Source organism: Rhincodon typus, chromosome 17, assembly GCF_021869965.1.
Source record: "Rhincodon typus isolate 14 chromosome 17, sRhiTyp1.1, whole genome shotgun sequence".
In the NCBI taxonomy this organism is placed as follows: domain Eukaryota; kingdom Metazoa; phylum Chordata; class Chondrichthyes; order Orectolobiformes; family Rhincodontidae; genus Rhincodon; species Rhincodon typus.
The window spans coordinates 10,658,658-10,672,985 of NC_063348.1; the positions used below are offsets into that span (position 1 = coordinate 10,658,658).

The 14,328-nt window shown below is 43.6% G+C and overlaps 1 protein-coding gene across 1 annotated transcript in view; it reads right to left on the minus strand.

Annotated features, from left to right (window-relative positions):
- Window positions 1–1,494: 1,494 nt before the first annotated feature.
- Window positions 1,495–14,328, minus strand: part of LOC125485227 (diacylglycerol kinase zeta-like) — a 29,565-nt gene continuing 16,731 nt past the window's right edge. Inside the window, exon 4 of the mRNA XM_048607057.1 lies at window positions 1,495–7,320. Within this exon, the coding sequence (XP_048463014.1) occupies window positions 7,204–7,320 (117 nt within the window). The 3' untranslated portion in view covers window positions 1,495–7,203. The remainder of the gene's footprint in view (window positions 7,321–14,328) is intronic.

Consider the following 14,328-nt stretch of genomic DNA (forward strand, 5'->3'; position numbering starts at 1 on the left):
CATTTCCAAAGGAGATTTCCCAAGTATTATCTTGGAACTGGGATAGCTAACTGATTCCAAGGAGATAGGCAACCAATTATTCAAATTAAGATCACATTTAAGTTACATTTTAACCTAGCACCTGTATTTCAGTGTTTGTTCACTGAGTGAAGGGCACTGGTTCAAATGCAACATCCTCTCAGAGGCATGTGCCCCAGTGCTGGAGCTGCAGTGATGAAACTCAACAGCCTGATCAACGAATAGGTTTCTGAAGGAGTTGGCCCCCCATTCGGATGTCCCTATTGGCTTACGGAGCCTTCAGCACAGTCTTCTGATTGGGCCAACAACATTGGCCACCGTCCATTAACCACACCCAATCATGTATCTCACTCTCAGTGACAGGGTTTAGATTTTTCTTTTAGATTTAGGTGAATGGGGGAGGGAGTCTGCATTCAATTACAGTCTAATTTGTGCTCCCTCTGGTGTTTAAACAAAAAGGCACCATAACTACACTTCAAACCTCACTTGGTCATATAAGTCAGCAATTAATCCAACAGTGAAATCAGGATAAATTTCTTCAACTGACATCGGTGGTGGGCACTTAGTTGGAGGGAATCCTGAGTGATAGGATTTACATGTTTTTGGAAAGGCAAGGACTGATTAGGGATAGTCAACATGGCTTTGTGCGTGGGAAATTATGTCTCATGAAACTGATTGAGTTTTTTGAAGTAATAAAGAAGAATGATGAGGGCAGAGCAGTGGATGTGATCTATACAGACTTCAGTAAGGCATTCGACAAGGTTCTGCATGGTAGACTGGTTAGCAAGGTTAGATCACACAGAATACAGGGAGAACTAGCTATTCAGATACAGAACTGGCTCAAAGGTAGAAGACAGAGGATGATGGTGGAGGGTTGTTTTTCAGACTGGAGGCCTGTGACCAGCGGTGTGCCACAAGGATCGGTGCTGGGTCCACTGCTTTTCGTCATTTGTATAAATGATTTGGATGTGAACATAGGAGGTTAGTAAGTTTGCAGACGACAATAAAATTGGAGGTGTAGTGGACAGCAAATAAGGTCACTTCTTGATCAGATGGGCCAATGGGCTGAGGAGTGGCAGATGAAATTCAATTTAGATAAATGGGAGGCGCTGCATTTTGGAAACGCAAATCAGGGCAGGACTTATACACTTAATGGTAGGGTCCTGGGGAGTGCTGCTGAACAAAACAGACCTTGGAGTGCAGGTTCATAGCTCCCGTCTACCCAGCGAATGTATTTTCTGGTATCTCACTCAGAACACAGTTCCAGATGTACAATGTTGGTTGGAAATAACTTACATTTGACTCAGTTCTGGTAGCTTTCCCTGTTGACAGACTCCTAGGAGTAGGCCTGTGTTTGTGGTGTTGGGCGCAATCAAAAAAGGAAACGAAAAGCATTAAAAGTGGCCATCAATCTTGGCAGAAAAACTTGGTCAGTGTGAACTGCCAGAAAATAGTTATAAGTCAATAATTAATTGGTTCAGTCATTTATGCATCTTTTTATTGGTCCAGTCTGATGCAAATACAATCGAATCCATTTATATGCAACCCAGTAAATGGATGTTTATACAAAGTCCCGACTTGTTGCTCACTAAGTCAGCAATACACAGCCTTTCCTCACATCTTTTATCATGTCATGAATAACAGCTTCCTGTCAAAAGGACTTCATTCTGATATAAACCATCCCATCAGTATACAGAGGCACTTCTAAGGTCACTCGATGTTTTCTTTCGCGATCTGGAGGATGGGAGATGACAAGGAAGTGACAACTCTTCCACTATTTCCACAATGTTTTTGCCCTGTTGGATGGGGAGTGATGAAAGATCACTTGAGTGTCCACTATTTATGAGTCAGTGTGACACAAACAAGCTCAATTCAAATCCTCACATGCACCCACACATATAGAGCTCATTGGTTAGTGAGAAAGAGCGGGACATCTTGCTGAGCGTTCCTCTCCCAAGTGCAGGCACCCTGTGACCAACACAGACCAAAAGTTAAAACTATGCTTCAGTGCCAATAGGGAGAGTGAGACTAGCGTTATCACAGCTGAGTGAGACAATGACTGGGGATGGCATCAAAACTGCTCTCTCTTTCAGGTGCATTTTCAGTTGCTGCGAACTTTGCACTCATCAAAGCAAAAGATGGTAATGCTGGAGAATGGAGCACTGAGAGTCATCACTCCCCACATCAGTTATAGAGACACTGAACGCAAAAAAGTTGGTTTAGAGATATGGTCCTCACTTTGGGATGTATTGTACAATGATAAGTGAGAGGTTGCAGGTTCGAATCCAGATCAGCCCAGTTGGTAGAACTTCAGATTCTTAATCTGAGGGTTCAAATTTTTAGTTGGGCATTATGTTTCATATTCAAAGTTGAGATAGATAGATTTTTAATGCGTAGGAGAATGTTTAGATCAGCCATGAGGAGGTTAAATGGTGGGGCAGCCTTGATGTGTTGAATGGCCTACATCTGCACCTACATCATATGGTCTTAAATTTGCTTGCAATTTCCCCCAAAATGTGCTTCAGTTCCACTGAAGAATTCTTGGTCCTTCCGCTGCTAAAGTGAGGTTCCACCCTCCACCCAGCTCCGATAACAAACCCCCAGGGTCTCTCTTAAATAACATTCCTAATTAGGGCAGAATGATTAAACTTGTTCTACTCACTTACTCTGGAATATAGTGGAAGAACGTTGTGTCTTATCAGTATAGGCTAAATCTGATTGATCCCAGAGGTAACACCTAACATACAGCTCTATTCTAACCTCCAACTCCCAGTGTCTTTAGTGAATCCCCTTTTCCAAGCTGTTCTAACTTGTATATCACCTCCCTCCCCTTTACTAGCATCTCAGGAAAGAAGATGCACTCATTTCCAATCATTATAAATGTGATTGTATAGGAAACTTCCCATAGGATAATTGCAAAAAAAAAAAATAAACCCATGGCATAGATGGGAACATGGTGGACACTGGCCAACATCTCAGTCTCACTGCGGTGCTACAGTGAAGCTCAGCATAAGCCAGAACAACAGCACCTCATTTTCCACTTGGGGACCATGCAGCCTTCAGGACTCAATATCAAGTTCAATAATTTTAGGGCCTGAGCACCTTCTCCTATGCCCTTATCCAACATCCCAGCCGACCCATTTTCACCGACCAATGGTCCTCATTAGCAGCTTTTATTTCTCCCTGGCTAACCATTATTCATTGCTTTGTCTGACCAACTGCTGTTCTCACTCTTTGGGCTCCATCTCCACCAATCTTTTACTCCTTGTCCCTCCCCTACTGTCTTCAGCAGAAGTATCAATCATTTCCTAGCATGTTTGAGTTTGAGAATCAAAGATGTTTAAATAGGGCTAAAACACATTACTAAATCAACAAAAGAAAATACATAGACCAAACTGGGAGTCCTGACGAAGGGTTTCGCTGAAACGTTGACTTCCCTGCTCCTCGGATGCTGTCTGACCTGCTGTGTTCTTACAGCTCCACATTATTGACTCTGGCTTCCAGCGTCTGCAGTCCTACTGTCTCCATACTACTTGGATTCTCTTCTTTATGAGTATGAGCCATGGTGTGACGTATTTGCATCTAATTCCTTTGTCAGCTTTCATTTTGCATTGGATTGCTGTCTGCATTGAGGCAGGATACTGGGGTATTTAATAAAAATGTGTCAACCGTTCATCCGACAATATCATCCAGTGTAATTAGCAAGTTACAGTTATCAAACTGGGAGCAGTTCTTCAGGAACCAGCAGCGGACTCCACCTGTAACATTTCTCCTGCCTTCCCGCTGCCAGTCCATTTTGTATTGGTGGGGTTTGGGGGGAAGAAGATAATGGAAAGCATGACGACTAATTTGTCTGAATCAATTCCTTCACCTGTGATATCTACTCTGGTGCTAAGAACATACTGTGCTACATGGTCCACTGACTGGAAAGCTTCACAATGAGCCCAGTGAGGAACACGCTGGGACTTGGTTCACAGTTTCAAGTAGGAACAACACGGTTGCATCAACTCATTTGACACAAGGCAAATCAAGGCATCTGTTTCAGAAACATACACGCACACAAACTGCAAATATAAAAACAACCGCCAATCGTTGAAGATATACCAATCTACAAAAGACGGGCCCAAATTTAAGTAATTATACACACAAAAAAAGTCACAGATACACATCAAGAGACTCTCATGGGAATATTACAATAACTGTACGATCTTGGAAAATTTACAACCAGACAGACTTCTTTTGTTTTGTTCAAAGGAACCTATTTACACAGCTGATAGCAGAGAATGGAGCAGCCTGTCTCCACTCCACTCGTGTGGAGCGTCACTTTCTCTGTCTTGTCTGCAGTCCTGGATGACAGCTTTAAGGACAGTGTGGCAGAGGATTCAATCCTTCCCTTCCTCCTGGCAGTGTGTTAGTTTTCCAGGTAAGATCAGAGACAGAGAGTCTGTAAACCTTTGTTTTTTTCTTATTAAATCCATTCATTTTGAGTATCGACATGCGGGTGAGTTGGTCTTTTGGCAATGGTGTAAAACTGTTGATACAGATTCTGCTGTCTATTGTATATCCCCATGTCATTTTTTCATCCCCACTAAATTATCTCCACAAAGTCAGGGCTCCTTTCCCTTCATCATATGATGCAATGAAAACGTCCTTTATCCCTATAGTGGTACTATCTTGGTGTTCAGTTGATGTCAAGTCATATGATATATATTATTCTAAACCAATTACTAGAATCACCAGAGCTAAATATACAACTAGTTGGATATTTTGAAAGGAAAATTGGGTGTACCAGTGTGATAGGCTGAGCGCCCTTCTATATAAATCAGACACTTCTTTTCCTGATCGCTCACACTATGCTAGATTTTTGCTATGGAAACCTTTTTGAAATTGAGACTGATGGGTTTCATGGCTTGGGACCTGCATAATCTAAAGGTGTCTACCTGTGACTGATGGCAGGGTAGTTACTCGCTACCAGTCATTCACCAGAGTTACGTCTTTTCAACAGTAACAGCCACCTGCATTTATAGATAGGCTTCGACATAAAGGAATCTTTCAAGGTGAGAAAAATCAGAAACATTTCAATCTAAAGAGAAGGAAGAATGTTCAAAAGCTTCTCAGAGACGGCTTATGAGAAAATCCGAAGGCAGGATAGGAAAGTTAAGGTGGGATTAGGGATCTCCAATGTTGCGGAATCACCATTTGGAAACTTCAAGAAGTACATGTTTTGATTATTTGTAACTTTTGTGTCACAGGAAAGTCTTGTGAAGATTGCAAGACACAAAATTGGCTTTTCATAGCAAGGGAAAACACAAGGAGAAGGGTTTTAATATTTTAAGATGATTACCATCAAACTATTTAGCTCAAGTGCTATGATTCCTTTCTGATGGATTAGTGCCCTTGGGAGCTGATTAAATTATACTTTAAAATTTTCAATGTTTTTGAAAAAAAATGCTCCATTTGGATGAGGTACAGCAGAATGAAAAAATACACTTTAAATTAGCCACAATGCACATAGGCGGGTGCAGTAATAGGGGAATCTATAATAAAACATTCCAAACATTCCATTTGCTTGGCCAAGTTGTTTGCGCACTACCTATAATGTCCAAGTTAGGTTGTATATGGTTGCTAGGGAAGGGGCATTGATTACAATTCTTGCAGTGGTCAGGAAATGAAAGACTTTTTAAGGCTAAGCTCCACAACACCCACCTGTTGGCTTAGGGATCTTAGACCCACTGTGTCAGATTTGATGAGATATCAGCACAGACTAAGAGTAGAATCTGGGGCATGCCCGGTCTGTGGGACTCAGGATCACACAGGTCGATGTATTTCAACCAACTGATCTATTGGGGAAGCCAAGAGCAACTCTCAACAAATCCATCTGTTAGACATCATCAAACACCAGCCTGGGAAGCGTTGTAAATCATATGTTCATATTTTCACTCATTAACTGGGATTAAACATAGGGGTGCCCTCTTAAAACCTCTCTGTAGAAACTTGACTGAATTGGACAGCTTTCTCACTACAATGGCCCAGTATGAAGGTTGCAGGTGTCTGGAAAATTTGACCCGCGGTTTTTGAGATTCACACTCTTTCTCCTGAATGCCCAAATAAAAGTAACAACTTGGATTCATTTAAAAAGAAACACAAAGCATGTTAATAAGGTACTTTGTAAATGTCTGTAAAAGGAGGATGGATTTAGCTGACCCCATCTCTCACAAGTAAGCCAATTCTTCAGTGGGAGGTGAGGTCCTAGATACCAGATGTTAGCCTACATCTGCCAAATTGCTCTCCGTTCTACTTCTCAATCTTATCCATCTCGTTGGACATTATTAACGCCTGGTGATTAAGAATGGATGTTTGCTGTAACTACCCTATTCCCCTCCCCTCTCACACTGCACTGTAAACATTACGAAAGCCTGATCACACTGCCTTTTAGACTCCAGTGAGTTTGCAGCAGACATCATTCAAATTAACATTAAACAGCATCCTCACAATTAAAAGTTCCAATGTGCACAAAAAAGTATGCTTTTCCACGCAGTTTTCTCTTAAAAATACAGCTGTAAAATAGAGACGTCAGATCCATATTAATATTTTCAGTTTGCACTATAGTACACTTGCCCTCTACAAAGTAGTGAGCATTCACCTTGGATCTTTTTTATATTACTTCTCGAGTTGCTACTGTCTCAGCAGCAAAAACAGCACTGGGCATATCCCAGATACAGAAATAGAGGCTACATAGTGCAACCACGTAACGTGCAATTTAAACAGCATAAAGTTACGAGTGCCAATGCATCACCACAAGTAGCTAACTTCATGAGAAGCCATCAACTTTGCCTGTCCACCCATCGCATTGGTGAGGAACAACCTGGCAGACTGTTACCATTGTTAGGATCAAACCGTTGTTTGGTACCCAGTGACTGCCATGTTGCCAGTTTTGGTTTTGGCACCTGTTTGTTCCAGGGTGTGGGTTTAGCCAAGAGGGGAGAATAAAAAAACAAAACACACACACACGCACACAAACATACACACATCCACACGCTCACGCGCACACACACACACAAAGAGGCTGACCGATGGTGGAAACACCACCGAGCCATGTTGTCACAAATGGCAGCGGGCATGCAGTCTTTGGGGAGTGGGTGAAGAGGGTGGGGGTGGAGATTTGCCATCAGCTCCTCGTCAGCGCTACACAGCTGTCTCCTGATCCTCTCGCTGAATCATCTGGTAATGCTGCCGGTTCTCCAGGTATGCGGCCAGCTCCAGGTCCATGGCCTTCTCTGCTTTGTTTTTCGGCGTGTCGCCCTGAGGAGCAGCACAGGAAAGAGACAGAGGTAAGTCTGCAAGTGGATACACACACTATATTCCACCTTCCCTTTTAAGAGAGTCCCTTCTAAAAGCAGGCTACCCACACCAGAGGAACAGGCAATATTGTGTGAGAGAGGGCACTAAAGAAATTGAAACACTGCTGTGTCCTTGACTGCTCCCGCAACATCTCATCAGAATCAGGACAATTCAGGCCTTTTGCAAAGTAGATCCTTTCCGTCATTTGATATCAGGCAAGTCTTAGTTGTGCATCAGACATCATGGCTTCAAGGACCAGAAAAAGAGCACACACAAAAATAAAAATCAGAGCTTACATTTCAGTGCAGTGTTGAGGGAATGGTGCATGACCGGAGACTCTGCCTTTCTGATGAGATGTGAAACTGAAAGCTCAACTACCTTCTCAGGACAATGTAAATGGCACTATTTTGAAGGAGACCAGTGGGGATGCTGTTCGAAAAAAGTAGCATCTCAGTCTAAAGATGTGCAGGTTAGGTGGATTGGCCACGCTAAATTGTCCAGAGTCCCCAGGGAGTGAAGGTGAGGTGGGTTAGCTATGGGGAAATGCAGGGTTATAGGGATAGGGTAAGGCAGTGGGTCTGGGTGGGATGCTCTTCAGAGGGTCAGTATGGACTCAATGGGCCGAATGGACGGCTTCCACACCACAGGGATTCTATGACTCTACAACGTTACAATCACAAAAACAGATCATCACATCATTGCTCACAGTGGGATCTCAATGTGCACAATTGTTTCCTACATTACAGTAGTCCCTAAATTTCAAAAGGTACTTCCTGTGGCGACAAGAAATGTGGGATGTCCTGAAGTCATGAAAGCTGCTATACAAATGCAAGTCCATCTTGCTCCGTTTGTTGAGTCTGAAGCATCACTAACAAATGGCATCCTGTACTATCTGCATTTGGTCTTTCCTAGTGTGCTATTTCTGTTCATGATCCAATAGGCAATCCCCCTCCAACTCCATCCCCTTTCTAGGTATCACATTCATTCTGACAGTAAAGGTGTCAAAGGGTAAAGGGACTGTGCAAGAAACCAGTGCTGTGGTGCAAGATCAGCCATGACCCAGAATGACAGAGCAGGCTGAATGGCCTCCACCTGCTCGTGTTCTGATACTCCTCTCGAGACCAACCCAGGCACATGACAAAGACTTGGATGATTCCAAAAGGGGAATGATACTGTTTTGTATCTGGAGCCTTGTAGTTCACATTTTGGCAGATTAGGATGTCTATATGTTGCTATAACGGCTCTGAAAATGGAATCTGAAATGTAGAGAAATTGCATTTTTGATTCTTGAAGAACAAAGCCATCCCATTTCCAATGAGTCCTTAGTGCAAAAAGATCATGAGTTACAATCACAAACAAAGAAAGGGATGAGGAGTCAGAGGGGTAGGGATTAGAAAGTTATCTAAAGCTTGGTGCAAGAGATGGATTTTGAGGTGATGTTCAGAGGAGTGTGGAAATGGATGGGGAGTGAATCATAGAATCCCTACACTGTGGAAGCAGGCCATTCGGCACATTGAGTCCACGCCAACCCTCTGAAGAGTATCCCACCCAGACCCAACTCCCTACACTATACCTGTAACTCTGCATTCCCCATGGCCAATCCACCTAAACCGCACATCTTTGGACTGTGGGAGGAAACAGGAGCACCCGGAGGAAACCCACGCAGACATGGGGGAAGAATGTGCAAACTCCACACATTCACCCGAAGCTGGAATTGAACACAGGTCGCTGGCGTTATGAGGCAGCTGTGCTAAACACTGAGCCACCGTACCACCGCAGATTAGGGATTGAAAGTGGATTAGGGAGACAGAGCTATGAAGTAGGATCCAGGACCACAAAAGAACAAGACTCCACTGATGGACTGTAGGGAGCGGTGGAAGCACAAAAGACCAGAATCAGAAGTTTGCAGAGTTTGGGAAGGTAAAAGGGGATTTGAAAATTTGTAGAGAATAAGATGGGTTAAAAATCATGGTGAAATTCAGAGGTGAAGTAGTGGATTTTTGGTTGTGAGTCTGGGAGTCAACGCTGGGCAGTTAAAATCAAAGTGATAGGTGAGCAGGAATTTACACTGAGCAGGAAGTGCATGGCGGCATTCTGGACATGATGGGCAATGTGGAGTAAAAGAGGGGCATCAAACTTTAGCGATGGAAAGGGATAGGTATACTTTAGCGATGGAAAGGGATAGGTATATACCGCAGGGCAAGAGTTATAGCTGGGGGAAAGGCAATTATGAGGCGATTAGGCAAGATTTAGGATGCATAGGATGGAGAAGGAAACTGCAGGGGCTGGGCACAATTGAAATGTGGAGCTTGTTCAAGGAACAGCTACTGCGTGTCCTTGAGAAGTATGTACCTGTCAGGCAGGGAGGAAGTGGTCGAGCGAGGGAACCGTGGTTTACTAAAGAAGTTGAATCTCTTGTCAAGAGGAAGAAGGACGCTTATGTAGAGATGAGGCGTGAAGGCTCAGTGAGGGCGCTTGAGAGTTACAAGTTAGCCAGGAAGGACCTAAAGAGAGAGCTAAGAAGAGCCAGGAGGGGACATGAGAAGTCTTTAGCAGGTAGGATCAAGGAAAACCTTAAAGCTTTCTATAGGTATGTCAGGAATAAAAGAATGACTAGAGTAAGATTAGGGCCAATCAAGGACAGTAGTGGAAAGTTGTGCGTGGAGTCCGAAGAGATAGGAGAGGTGCTAAATGAATATTTTTCGTCAGTATTCACACAGGAAAAAGACAATGTAGTCGAGGAGAATACTGAGATACAGTCTATTAGACTAGACGGGATTGAGGTTCATAAGGAGGAGGTGTTAGCAATTCTGGAAGGTGTGAAAATAGATAAGTCCCCTGGGCCGGATGGGATTTATCCTAGGATTCTCTGGGAAGCTAGGGAGGAGATTGCAGAGCCTTTGGCTTTGATCTTTATGTCGTCATTGTCTTCAGGAATAGTGCCAGAAGACTGGAGACTAGCAAATGTTATCCCCTTGTTCAAGAAGGGGTGTAGAGACAACCCTGGTAATTATAGACCAGTGAGCCTTACTTCGGTTGTGGGTAAAGTGTTGGAAAGGATTATAAGAGATAGGATTTATAATCATCTAGAAAGGAATAATTTGATTAGGGATAGTCAACACGGTTTTGTGAAGGGTAGGTCGTGCCTCACAAACCTTATTGAGTTCTTTGAGAAGGTGACCAAACAGGTGGATGAAGGTAAAGCGGTTGATGTGGTGTATTTGGATTTCAGTAAAGCGTTTGAAAAGGTTCCCCATGGTAGGCTATTGCAGAAAATACGGAGGCATGGGATTGAGGGTGATTTAGTGGTTTGGATCAGAAATTGGCTAGCTGTAAGAAGACAGAGGGTGGTGGTTGATGGGAAATGTTCATCCTGGAGTTCAGTTACTAGTGGTGTACCTCAAGGATCTGTTTTGGGGCCACTGCTGTTTGTCATTTTTATAAATGACCTGGATGAGGGCGTAGAAGGATGGGTTAGTAAATTTGCGGATGACACCAAAGTCGGTGGAGTTGTGGATAGTGCGGAAGGATGTTGCAGGTTACAGAGGGACATAGATAAGCTGCAGAGCTGGGCTGAGAGGTGGCAAATGGAGCTAAATGCGGAAAAGTGTGAGGTGATTCACTTTGGAAGGAGTAACAGGAATACAGAGTACTGAGCTAATGGTAAGATTCTTGGTAGTGTGGATGAGCAGAAAGATCTCGGTGTCCATGTGCATAGATCACTGAAAGTTGCCACCCAGGTTGATAGCGTTGTTAAGAAGGCGTACAGTATGTTAGGTTTTATTGGTAGAGGGATTGAGTTTCGGAGCCATGAGGCAATGTTGCAGCTGTACAAAACTCTGGTGCGGCCGCACTTGGAGTATTGCGTACAGTTCTGGTCACCGCATTATAGGAAGGATGTGGAAGCATTGGAAAGGGTGCAGAGGAGATTTACCAGGATGTTGCCTGGTATGGAGGGAAGGTCTTATGAGGAAAGGCTGAGGGTTTTGAGGCTGTTTTCATTAGAGAGAAGAAGGTTAAGAAGTGACTTGATAGAGACATACAAGATGATCAGAGGATTAGATAGGGTGGACAGTGGGAGCCTTTTTCCTCGGATGGTGATGGCTAGCACGAGGGGACATAGCTTTAAATTGAGGGGTGATAGATATAGGACAGATGTCAGAGGTAGGTTCTTTACTCAGAGAGTAGTAAGGGCGTGGAATGCCCTGCCTGCAAAAATAGTAGACTTGCCAACTTTAAGGGCATTTAAATGGTCATTGGATAAACATATGGATGATAATGGAATAGTTTAGGTTAGATGGGCTTCAGATTGGTTTCACAGGTCGGCACAACATCGAGGGCCAAAGGGCCTGTACTGCGCTGTAATGTTCTATGTTCAAACTGGTCCTGTAATACAGAACCAAAAGCCAGCTACAGCGGTTAGGAATTGGTTACTGGCTGCAAAAGACACACTATGTTTCAGTCACAGTGATCTCACCAAGAGGGGTGATTTGGTTATTGCCTAGAAGAACAGACAAGCAATAATGAAGCAGTCGTTTACTTATGTAATTGCTTTCTTTTTACTTTAAAGGCAGCGGTTGGAGCAGAATGTAAAGGGCACTGGAAATTTGTGATCACCCATTGTTGCTGACACTCTAGTGACCATCTTTCCAGACCCAATGTACGTCAACACGAGAATGCTGGGAAAGTACTTAGTGTGCAGGGAAGAATGTCATTAAGTTTTTACATGAATGACAAACACTTTACTTAACAGTCAGGTAGTACAGTGATCTCCTGCGGCTGTCCCTTCTCTAACAGATATACCATTTTGGATGCTGCTTGGGGGCAACTTCTCAGGGGATAGTAGCAGAAGCCAAATATATGGCACCACGGGCGGGACCAGTCAGAAAAGCACAGAAAGAAAAATGGCAGGGCCACAGTGAATTGGGGAACAAACAGGTATTTCTATGGCCATAAAAGAGGCTCCAGAATGGTATGTTGCCTCCCTGGTGCCAGGGAGGGAGAACAGCCAGTGGTCATGGTATGTATCGATACTAATGGCATTTGTAAAATAAAGAAATGGGATGGTGTCCTATCAGCAGGATACAGAGCTAGGACATAAATTAGAAAGTAGAACCTGACAGATAGCAACCCCAGGATTACTACCAGTGCCACATGTGTGCACAGTGAAACTAACAGGATATACTAGATGCATACATGTACAGGACATACCTGGGCAATTTTCCACATTGTCAGGTAGAAGCCAGTGTTGTAACTGTACTGGAAATGTTTGGCTAGGGGATTGGAAAGTTCAGGAGCACACATCTTCAGTATTATTGCCAGAATGTTGTCAAAGTCCATAGTCTTTGTAGTATCTAGTGCTTCCAACTGTTTCTTGATATCATGTGGAGCCAATGGAACTGGCGGAAAACTTGCATCTGTGATGCTGGGGACCACTGAAGGTGTGCTGTTGGGTAGGTTTAAACTAGAATAGCAGATGATGGATACCAGATGTCTGAGCAAGGGAAAAAAGGATGGAGAAGCAAGGACAGAGCCAAAGTCAGAAAGCAAAAGTGGAAGACAAGGAAAACAAGGGCTAAAATTAAGTGGGCCCACAGGCCAAAGTATAATGATTTTGTGTCTTAATGCACAGTCCTTTTGCAATAAGGTAGTTGAATGAGCAGTTCAAATAGATATAAGCTGTTATGATATTGTGTTGATTACAAAGACACGGATGCAGGGTTACGAAGGATGGAAATGTAACATTCATTGCAACAGGGTGTGAGCTTAGAAGTAGCAATGTCTCACTTACATTATACAGGGCCTTGGTGAGGCCACACCAGCAGTTTCAGTTTCCCTACCTAAGAAAGGATATGCTTGCCATTAAACGAGTTCAGCAGAAACTTACTAGGCTGATACCATGGATGGCAGGACTGTCTTATGAGGAGAGATTGGTTCAGCTGAGCCCGTATTCATTAGAGTTTAGAAGGATGAGACAGGATCAGATTGAAATGTTTAAAATTCTAACGAGGCTGGACTAGATGAGGGGAGATGTTTTCATTGGTTGTGGATTGGACTGTATTCAAGAAATAGGTGAATAACTTTCTCTCTTCTAATAGCTTCAGGGGGTATGGGGGGAAATTGTGACTATGGCATTGAGATCAGCCATGATATCACTGATTCACACAGCAGGTTGAGAGGGTAGAATGGCTTACTTCTGCTCCTTGTTTCTGTTTCCATACTGAACATCAGAAAGCACGGTGGCTCAGTGGTTAGCACTGCTGCCTCACAGGGCCAGGGACCCAATCTGTGTGGAGTTTACACATTCTCCCCCTGTCTGCGTGGGTTTCCTCTGGGTGCTCCAGTTTCCTCCCACAGTCTAAAGATGTGCAGGTTAGGTGGATTGGCCATGCTAAATTTCCCACAGTGTTCAGGGATGTGTAGATTAGGTGCGTTATAGGGGGATGGGGGGTGGGATCCTCTGAGGTTTGGCGTGGACTTGTTGGGCCGAAGGGCCTGTTTCCATACTGTGGGGATTCTATGATCTATGACCTAAAGCACCCAAAGAAGCTTCAGAGGAACATTTTCAGAAAAGAAATCTGATTTTGAGTCTAAAATGGAGACATTAACAAAAGATGACCAACAGCTACTCAAAGAAACTGATTTCAAGTTGTCAACTAAAGAACTCAAGGTGGAGGCAGAGATGTTTAGGGAGGGAAACGTGCTAATATGATGACATGAAATGTCCTTTCGTTGACCAGCATTGAGTGCAAGGTCTAATGGCTGGAGTTGCTCAGGATAGAGAGAGCTGTGATCCTAATGTCACTGTGACCCCATTGCTTGTGGGGAGACAGCAACCCTCCCAGCGCTTAACTCGCAACGCTTTCCGGCAGCTGGACAACATCACACTAACAGGCTCCATCCCTTATAAAAGGCTTGAAACCTGTTAGTTTTTCTCTCTTTCCTCAACATTTCTTCCTCTCCCAGGAT